The 10,963-nt window shown below is 42.4% G+C and overlaps 1 protein-coding gene across 1 annotated transcript in view; it reads left to right on the forward strand.

The window, feature by feature from the left end:
• The window catches only part of LOC101848432, a gene marked incomplete in the record, with an annotated part of 130,938 nt that overhangs the window by 83,896 nt on the left and 36,079 nt on the right, over positions 1–10,963 (forward strand). The window contains 6 exon segments of the mRNA XM_005098227.3: positions 4,404–4,425; positions 5,257–5,449; positions 5,820–5,874; positions 6,580–6,692; positions 7,443–7,580; positions 9,481–10,768. Coding sequence (XP_005098284.2) covers positions 4,404–4,425; positions 5,257–5,449; positions 5,820–5,874; positions 6,580–6,692; positions 7,443–7,580; positions 9,481–10,768 — 1,809 coding nt within the window.

Below are 10,963 nucleotides of genomic sequence, written 5' to 3' on the forward strand. Positions count from 1 at the left end.
CAAAAAAAAAAAAAAAAAACAGCTCTAAATGGCCATTATTGTGTTGATGTGCATTTCCTTTTTAAAATTTACTCAAACGGCATTTGGGAATTTGGGTACCTGAAAAGAGTTGCACGGTTTAAAGGTATAGCCAATACCAGTTTGCCAGTTCGAACGAATCCAGCTAAGTTAAGGAACGACAGGTACCGCAAACTAAGGTGGATGGTTGGAGAGCGCCACTGGGAGTTCCTACTTTTCTTTTCCTCTGTTGTGTCTGTCTGCCTTTCTTGCCTTTTCCAGGCACGAAATGGCCGCAATTCTGTCGACGTGTTTCGCTCTGCCCTCAAACAAAGCAAAGTCAAGCGATCTACACAAGATCTCCAGCACCTTGATAATATGTAATTGAGGTTCTGCAAGATGTTGAAGGGTTCATGTCGCTACAACGCGCTCTCGGCGTGCTTTAGTTGCGCGTCACCAGAGTCCTGCCAGTGTCTTGTGCCTGTCATTCTTTGGCTTATCTCACTGGGCCTTGACTATTGTCCGCCAGGTGACTCTTATTGTAAGATCGTTGGGTACACTGCAGACACAAACCGCAGCGGCTTGGGGAGTAGAGACGAGGTGAACGAGTGCTTCTTCCCAACGCCTCATAGTGTACGGGTAAATGTTCTATTTCTTTCCGTCCTCACCCCCCCCCCCTAAAAAACCCCACAACAACAACAACAAACAACAACAAAAACAAAACAAAACGTAAAAACCCCCACAAAACCCCCCCACAGATCTCATTACATTTTTTAAAAGAAAAATAGAAAAACCCAACAGAACACCGTTTCCCCCAATTTGACTCCGTACCCCCCTCAGCTTAAAAAAAAAGACAATAAAAAAAATTAATGAATAATCAAGTAACCCCCCACATCACCACCACTCACATAGTTTTTGCTTGGTTGAAGTGAAACCAAACAAATTAAGCAAGAAGAAGACACAACGAAATCTTAAACCACAGAAGGTAAAACGACCAACGACAAAGCAAAATAATCAAACTAAAGTTTCTCCTCCTGTAGTCGGGGAGATGTCGGGCGGGTGGTTGGAGGATTCCCTGGGTAGGTTCTACTTCTTTACTCCTCCTCTATTATTTCTGTCTGCCGGTCCTGCTTCTATCTAGCACTTAATCACAATCGTTGTGTCGATTTGCTTCCCTTTACTTAGGCTCGAAGATGCCGCTCATTGGTCGTGCGTACAATACATACGCGTTCTGGTGACATGTTTTGGCGATGTCTCAGCGGGGGGTCCTGGCCTCCCGCAGTTTGTGGAGTGTTTCTACACAGCGCGCGTGCCGCGGTGAGCTATATTTGGTCTAGTCGTGTTTTCTGTTCTCACATTTAATGAGCAAATACATTGGTCGCGCATTGCTTTAAATACGCTTCTCAGTTTTATTGTCACTATCAGTTGTCTACTGTGACACGATTTTGTGCTTGGATTTCACGAAATCTTGGAATGTTTGAAAAAGCGGTCAGTGCGTTCATGCATGCAAATTACCGTCATACCATTCCCTTTTGGAAATGCAAGTCTAGTTTTCATTCGAGGTGCGTTGAATGACGCTGATTCGAAACAAGTTGAATGCTCATTCCATCTGTTTTACGTGACGCTGTCAGATTATTATTGTCATACTGGCAGACGAAATGTCTTTCTTTATTCCCTTAGTATCGGATATACACAATTTACGGAAACTGGACACCAGTGTTCCCGAAGTATACCTGTTTCTAATCGGACGTTTTGGATTTCCTTATTAAAAATAAATGTGGCACGGCCTCGCCGAGTGGTAAAGTTACTGTCATATTTTCTGTACGGGAAAGTGTATGAAGGTTTGGTTCATTCATTTTCCCCCCCACTCATTTGTTCATTCTGTCAGTCGCTTCGTAGGTTTCGCCAGTTGTACTGTTGTTTCTCTTCAACCCGGGCTGTTGTGCCGTTGCTATTGTAATTGGCCTCTCGATTTGAGGGCACCACTGCTAGGTCCTACATCCTTTTTTTTTTCTTCTGTTGTTTCTGTCTGTCCGTCTTTTCCTTTGGCCATGATCGTGGCGTTGTCCTTCTCCTCTCTTATCATTTTAACTACTGACGCCAGGGAAGGGTATGCTGGTGGTTGAAAGGCGCCACTGGTAGGTCCTACTGCTTTACTTTGTCTCTGTAGTTTTTTGCCTGTCTGTCATGTTCTTGGCCAGGTTCTTTCCCAGTACATATGACCTTATGCAGATGCGAGCGCCGAAAAAACTCTGTACTTAATGGTCGAATATGTTTTTATGCGTTTCTCTTTGCTTTATCTAAACCAAAACTATGATAAGAATTTTTTTAGCGACCTGATAAAGAGGCTTTCACATACACAGTAGTAAAACGGCGGTAAGCTATACTTGCCGGTCCCAGGCCGCGTTGACCAGCTGTCGGCGGTATTTAATGACATCCCGCGTGTTAGTGCCGAAGTGAAGGCCTTAGGTCTGGGCTGAGATCCTGGCGATGGAAAACATTTCTCACAGACATGGAAGCTGGACCTGATGATCTGGGGCAGGTGGTTTCTGCGCTGACTCAGGAAGTCCAGTCATTGACGGTTGAAGGTCGAACCTGCCGTGCTGTTTTAGATATGTAGATTATATTCTATTTTATATATTATATATATATATATATATACATTGTCATAATATATATATATATATTATATGTATATAAGAAATTACCACGAGAACTGTGTTGCACACATTCGCACCGCTTCAGTAATAGGGGGTGCCCGTTAACGCGGACGGATCGAGTCGTCGGGTCGGGTCCGGTCGTTTTCTCGTCGTTTCAATGCACACTACAACCCCGCCGCGATTGTACCCGACGACCTGGAAGTTAAAGTAGAGAAACCTTTAACCTCATTGGCTTCCCGGGCTCCTTTACGCAGTTCCCTGTTGCAGCGCTTCGGCAGCCTGGAATTCCATAAACATGAGTTACAATAGTTACATCGATAACTTTCTACTATCAAAGATCGTTCATAACAAGATAATTCACTCGGCCAAATAAGTGTCCGGGGAAGTCCGTGCATTGGTTCAGATGGCTCTGCAGTCTTTATTTTGAAGCTCTCTTTCGTTTCTCCAGAAGAAGAATAGGAATAGCACAGTTTGTTAGTTTCGCTTTTATTGTTTTTTCACACAAGTAGGGTAGCTCTGTTCGCAAAGTCCGCACTTTTTCGAAGAGGACGCCACCGGATTTCGAGTGTCAACATGGACATGTGACTCAGCCTTGTTGTGATCAGCTGCAAACCACCCGATCGCGCGATTCGCAGGCCTGAAAACAAACGTGTTTGTTTTTGCAGGTCACCGACCGAGTCGATCGGTTTGTGTCACGATGACCGCTTTGCACCCTCAATTTGACTAGCCCCGACTATCATATCGACCCGACCCGACCCGATCGCGCTAGTGGGCACCCCTTTATAAGATTTCCCTTGCAGTGTGCTTTCAGCGTGACTTTCAGGTCAAAAGGATTATGGTCCCGAGTTTTGCGTTATACGAATAGTGGCTCCAATAATAACAAAAATAAATGCCTATTACTGTAAGTTGCAAGGTAAACGACTGCAGATAGATAGATTTGATTGCACTTTGGGTTTTTAAAATTTTTAAAAGAGTGTATATTATACGTGTACACACTTCGTCGCTGCGCTGGAAGACTGTCGTAATTCAACTAAAAATTAGCAGCTTTTCAGGAGAGCCAAGTGTATGTCAGTGACACAGCGTTGTCTCTGTTCCTTGAACAACAAGCGATACCCTAGCTCAAAAACAGGGTGCTGCATGTTGGCGACCAGCAGTCAAGTGTGGGTGGTCTGTGTTTATGATATTGTGTGTATTATTGGTGCATATAATAATGTATTAATGCATTTGTGTATTTATGTAAACCATTGTAAAATACATTTCCCAAAGGGGATCAATTAAGTGGAATTCATTTTTTTGTTTTGTTTTAATTGTTAATTTCATTTGATATATATATATATATATAGATATATCCCAAAGAAATGACAGCAAGACTTCCCCCAATTAGTCGTGATTGTAGCAACGGGGTCGAAAGCAATGCATGAAGGTCTAAGCCCTAAGCTCGCGATGGTCGAGCTAAATGCACGCTGGCAGCTCGTTAATAATATAACAAGTGATATCGATTTATATTACTTAAAGAATGCATAATTAAATTTAAATGCATACACGTTTATGTTTATGCATAACTTAATATATAATATATTAGCTTTGGGGATAGTTGGGGGAAAATTGATATGATAGGGTGTAGGTTTAAGTCAGTGACGAAATGATTTTTGAAGAAAATGTGTTTTAAAATCTTAATTGAGTATTTCCAAAACGGCGCCCACTTACATTTTATTATATAATATATTTTTTGTTTTACTTCCTCAGCTTGAAGACGACGACTTCACATGTAAGTAGCCACCGCATGAAAAATGTCGTGTGTGAAATGTAAAGCGTTTATCAGTGTTGTACTTCTCTGAGTTAGTATGTACTTGTGTGTGTGTGTGTCTCTCTCTCTTCTGGCGCTGTGGCTTCAATTGTGTGTGTGTGTGTGTGTGTGTGAGTGTGTGCGCGCGTGCGCATGTTTGTGTGTGTTTTTGGGTTTTTTGTTGTGTGTGTGTGTCTGTTTGCGTGCCTGCGCAGAGAGAGAGAGAGAGAGAGAGAGAGAGAGAGAGAGAGAGAGAGAGAGAGAGAGAGAGAGAGAGAGAGAGAGAGGAGAGGAGAGGAGACTAGAGAAATAGGGAAAATGTGTGTAGCCTACGTGTGTGAGAGAGATAGACAGAGAGAAAGAGAGAAAAAAAAAAAGTGAGTCCATCTCTGTCTTTTCTCTCAGTGCACGCTTGATTGCACTGGCCTACCTCCATTGTGTTCTATGCTCTGAATCTGTACAAATATGATGTATTACTGATTTATCTGTTTGAAAAAAAGAATGATATGGGCTGACAACATGAGGATTTCAACTTTTCCTGAAATTACCTTAGTTCGAGCGGTCTGGGCGTTTCAAACGTCTCGTTTAAAAAAAAAAAAAAAGGTTGTTACGCCACACGATCCATCGTTTTGATCATTTTGAAGGGGAGTTTTACTGCATCTCCCCTTGACGCTTAATGGCAACAGAAGATGAAAAAGTAAAAAGTAAAAGTAAGCAAGTTGGCGGGGTGGGGATTTCACTAAGGACTGCATTCCTACAACACTGTGACTGCAGCATATTATAGAGATAGTTTACTACGACATGTTCTTCCAGCTCCCAGTCATAGGCCCGACTTCCGGCGTCATGTGAGCATCGAGCCGCAGGACACCATCTTTGTGAAGAGCGTCAAGGACGGGAGTCCGGCTCATTTCGCCGGTCTGCAAACCGGAGACCGGATCATCGCCATCAACGGGAACACCATCTCGGGCAAGTCTTACCAGGAGGTCATCGCAGCCATACATCAAAGGTAGGAGCTAGTGACTTTGTTTTATGTCGTCTCTATTTTGTCATTCTTTTTTTTTTTTTCCTTACACCTCTAATTAAGGTTGAGATGGCCATTATGGTGTGTATGTGCTTCTCATTACTCAAACAAATACACAGTTGTTCTTGTTTTGAATTGTACAGTGAGTGGTTGGAGGGTGCCCCATTGGCAGGTCCCAGTTTTTTCTTTCCCTCAGTTATTTGTTTAATGTTTCCCCCCTTGCTCTAAATAACCATTGTTATGTTGATGTACTTCTCTGTACGCAAAAAGACTACTGTCGATATGGAAGCTTTCGTTAGCTGCAATGCTGTCTTTCAGTATTTTAACAAATTTAATCGGTTTCATCCCAATGCAGTTCTCCCGTAATCAAACTCCTAGTGGTACCCAAAGATGAAGACATTCTACAGATGGTGAGTATGTCATTACTGTATCTTTTGAACATGTGCCTCCTTGGTGCAGTTTGTATCAGACATAGTGGGGTATTTTGAGGTGGCCACATGTGGTCCTAATTCTTTTGATGCAATTTGGTATGTCATTCTTCCTGCGTTGTAAAGCTGTTATTCTTTTGATATGCTTATGTTTATTTTTTATTTAGAACTATCTGGGCTGGATATTCTTAAAAAAGATTGTGGCACTCAAATTATAAACATTTTGTTAAAATGCAGTAGTCCACCCTTTGTTGAGTGTGAATTTTCCTTGTCTTGTTGAATGGTAACTTAAATGACTGCAATAGGCTCCATATGTGTTTCCGCCTATGGTATAGTCTCTATTTGTGTTCTAAACTTGGAGCACTTGTCTTTCCCCTGCCCTTTGTTTTTCTCCTTTCATGTTCTTTAATCTTTTTTCTGATAGACTGTACAAATATTTGAAGCACACTCCCCTTCCCAATGATGTTTTTCTCTAAACCCTCCAGTTTGACATGTGGTTACATTTGCACTCACTGCTTGTGTAAGTTTGAATGCAGAATAATTGCGTCTATGGTAGATCTACTTCTTTTCTTTTCCCTCTGTTGATTCTTTTTCTGCACTAAGTAACCACTATTGCTTTGACATGCTTCTCTATATTTCAGTATTGTGCCCTCCCCATGTTCCTCTCACTCTTGTGATGTGTTTCAGGCGTATCAGTCCCAGACTGGAGAGTCCCTGTACAGCAGCTCTAGTTCTCTCTCCACGCCCCCAGCCCCTCGAAACGCAAGCATAAGACAACCGCACCAGTACCATAGCTATAGGTGAGAGAAGTGCCATATTATGTTTGTCCTCAGAAGTTGTTTTTGCCGTTGTGTTTTTTGTCTGAAAATTCATGGCCAGTCTAGTCTAAAAAGTATGTAACTCTTTGTTTTCATTTGTAAGGATGCAAAGCTGAGAGGAAATGTTCCAGAGAAAAGAAAGAAATTAGAAACCAAGATTGACCAATATGGCGATATATTGGCAAGCCTGGAGAGATATGATCTCTTCCAAATCTTTTTATGGCATGGAATGAGTCAATAATGAGAACCAAAAATTTTGCGAATGCTTTTGAAACAATCTGTGTTAAACTAAATATTGCTTTGAAATTCCCTGCCAGATGATAACATAGTATAAAATGTTAAGGTGTTGGGCAGATAAGATACTTAAAAAAAAAATAAATATTAAACATAAAATCTAGGTACAGACTGAGAGGTGTTGTGTCACTTTCTGATTTGTGCAGAGATACTTGCACCTGCAGACCATCTATACATATGCGGGTATTTCTGGATACAATTGGGTAAACTTCTACCCCCCCCCTCGCTCGTGTCTCCCCTCTAGAGGTGTCAAGTTGTAAAGGAATGTGGTGTGTGTGTATACATCTGATAAACTTGTAATCTATGGCAGACCTGGTATTCTACAACTTAAGCACATACTGACCCAAGAAGTCTACCTGTAAGAACTAAAGCAGTCTGATTTTATGACAACTTTTGATATTTGGAAAAAAATATGTTTTGACCCTGTCTTCATTTCAGTGATGTCTCTGGTGGCTCCCAAGAGTATGGGCAGAGCATGTCCTATGGCCCCCCGGAGGCTTCCAGAGTAGGTCAACAAGATGTCAGACACTCGTACCCACTGAGTCAGCAGTGGGAGGCAGCTGGACCTGACAGCAGGTATATCCAATATGTCACTGGCATGCTGATATTATATTTTGTTTAAAAATACATTGAAACTTTTTCAAGAGGAAACCCTCTATTCATTAACATTTTGCCATCATATTTTGGGGAAAATCCAAAGAAACTGGGTGGTAAATATCGCCAATCGGCGAGATTAGGAAGCAAAGTGTTAAATGACTGTGACATAGTTTAGACTGATGTAGGATCAGTTTTATCTGGCTTCTACTGATATTTTCCTGTTTGAAAAAAAAAAAATCTTTTTTTTTTTTTTTGGGGGGGGGGGGGGGTAAAAGTACTTGCACTGCCTCCCCTACCCCCACTTGTTATAAGTTTATATCACCTTTTGTGCATGATGTCATTAGGACACACATATGGTCCCACAGAGAGCAGAAACTATGGATCTGGGTGATAGGTCAAGGAAATTCGGAATGTGGTTCTCAAGTAGACTTTTACCTTCGAATGTGTAGCTCTGCTATTTTCAATCTGTCATGTAACTGTTAATGCATAAGTTTTCTTCTCGTAGTATTGTTAATTTCATGAGATTATAAGGTTATGATGACAAAGATGTTGCTTAAACTCTGTTAATTTTTCTTTTAGATTCTCTGTTCACTTGTTAAGTTACGATGTTTGTGAGTGTCATTCATTGTGTTGTTTATCTGTGCTGTGTCCAACGTCCATTCAGCTGTGTGTTATCATTAGGGGCTGTGTAAACTTGAAAGGGTAGCATGCTTTTTAGTTTAAATTGATAAAACAAGCTTTCAAATATGGCTCGATCGTCTTGCTTTATAACTGTTACTGTTACCCTAGAAACTGTTTTGTAAAATTAAAAATTTTTACTGTACAGAAATTGTGTACATTCCTACAGAAGCATGTAATCTATTCAACATAACAACAATTATTCTCCATGCACTTGTTCATCCAATGTAGCCAGTGGTCAAACACTGTGATCATATTCGCTTCATCCAGAGTCCTTAGCACAGCATTTGTTTCAAGCACAATTTCTTCCTTGTCTTCAAATCGCTGTCCCTTAGTCATTTAATTCCAGGAAGAAATGAAAATTGCTTTGTATTAAATCTGGGGAATAGCAGGGATGTTCAAGGATATCCTTTAGCCAGGAGTCGAAGAGATTTGGGTGATTTCTCTAAAAGAACTGTGAATTTGATGACAATATGAGCATCATGTTTTGAGAACCAGCCTTTCATTTTTTCAGTGGCCATGGCGTGAGCAAACTTCAAAAAAGTGAAAGTGAACAAAGACTCATAATGACAATTTGTGGCTGGCATAGTGATGTAAAAATTAGTTGAGAGAGTATACGCATGTTGAAATAATGTTACGTAAAATTTCATAGTATTCACGTGAAAAGTGAGTAATAAGATAGGGAAACTTTCTTCTGGGACAGACCTCATGAATCTTAAACAGAGCCTTCTTGAACTCAGGTTGTTTAGGGGACTTTCTACAGGCTCTACACCCTCCTGCCTTTGTCTTATCAAAGATAGACTTGAACTCTGAGGTATTTCCTCTTTATGACTTAAGCATGCAGAAAGTGGTGGTACGTGTATCCCAAACTTCCCTATCGAGTGACATGATGCTTACATATTGTGGGTGCCGCAAGCAATCCGCTGAAATCCATTTGGAAACTTTTTACGTCAGAGACAAATACTAGTTTTTGTTGTGTTGCTCCTATCAAGAATCATGAAAAACAAGACAAGTGTAAGTCTTGACCATAGCATCTAACTGCATTTTGATGATATTGAAAGCTGCGACTTTCATAGGGAGTTTAGTGGTGTAAAAATCGAAAATTCTCAAAATTTGGACTTAAGTAGATTGCTTGCGACAGCGACGATATTGCATTTCTTTGCCTTTTCTCTCACACTGTGTATTTTGTACAATTGGCCAGGTTTGCTTCATCACTGGAAGAGCTTAGCTACACAAACTCTCCAGCTGGCTACAGACCTGTTCCTCTCACTGTTAATAACCGGCATAATCAGCAGAATTTGCCGGTGGGTGGTAGGGACTACCCCCAGCCTCAGAGGTTCCTAGCTCAGGATTCTGATCCTGCTATGGCCTCCAATGTCACGTACAATGTACCGGGAAAAGCCAAGTATTCATTTGGATTGTTTTTCCCGCCCAAATCTGGAGCAGCGCCCACGGGCAGCAGCAGTGGCAGCAGCAGCAGAACTATCAGTGCTGAGAGCATAAGTCGTGGCTGTGAGGAGCTTCCAGAACCTTCCGCCATGTCCAAATCTCAGACATTTGAGCTCAGCTCACAGCGGTCAGCCGATGGCAGCCGTCGCAAGACCTCGCTGGATGAGAGCTCCGCGCTTTCGTCCTCTGCGAGGTCAAGAGACTTTTTCATCAGGTACTCATCTGACAAAGCAGCCAACGATATGAGGAATCGTTACTCCCCCCGGCACACGGCTTACAAAAGCCAGCCCACGTACATAATATCCCGGTCCCAAACAGTATCATCCATCGCTCCCGGCAAGACAGCTTCTATGAACTCCTCGGCTTCTCCTCACCGCCACTCGGCGGAGATTGTGAAATCCAGCGTGCGCGGCGGTGAGACGGAGTACCACGTGGACCCAGGCAGGGCCCGCCACTACATCCCCGTCCTCACAGAGCCAAAGAGGTCTAGCAGCTCCGACAGCCTGGACTCCAGGGCCGCTGGTTACAGTCGCGCTGGGGCTGGACTCTACGCCGACCAGTCGGACTCCACTTCAGGCGCCAGGACCTTTGTGGTGAGAATTCCCTATGATCAGCAGCAGCAGCAGCAGCTTCAGCAGCAGCAACAGCTTTCACAACTTCATTCTCGTAGCGAGTCTGGCTTCATCCCTGTCCGACAGAGCTATGGGACGACATTCGCGCTCACCCGCGCCCCAACTGCTACTCATATTGAAATCCAGAAATCCATCGGGAAACCCATCGTGTCACATCGTAAATATCTATTTGAGACGGGGATGAACGAGAACACCGCCCCGCCCGGAAACGGCGGGCTGAACCGTTACAAAACAGAGATTGAGAAAATTAGGACTCAGCCGAAATTCTCGAGCATCGCCATGAGAAGGGCAAGTTTTGAACAGTCGCCAGAGAAGGATCCGCCCGGGTTTGAAGATTCTGTTCTTTCCAGAGAGCAGACTCCAGACTTTGTGAAAAGCAGTGTAGATACAGCCCAGCCCACTGTCAAGGTAAATGTATTATTGTTTGTAGTAGTGTAGTAGAAGTAGTAGTGGTGTTCTTGTTCTTATTTTTATTTTTATTCTTATCCTTATCCTTTTAAATGAAAATGGCTTTCTCATTTTTTGTAAAAATCACCAGTGCCAAGATAGGCAATTGAAGACTTCTGTGAATATGCTACCCCCTAACTATTTCTCTCCCCCCCC

The sequence above is a fragment of the Aplysia californica genome, unplaced genomic scaffold (genome assembly GCF_000002075.1).
Source record: "Aplysia californica isolate F4 #8 unplaced genomic scaffold, AplCal3.0 scaffold00175, whole genome shotgun sequence".
Lineage (NCBI taxonomy): Eukaryota > Metazoa > Mollusca > Gastropoda > Aplysiida > Aplysiidae > Aplysia > Aplysia californica.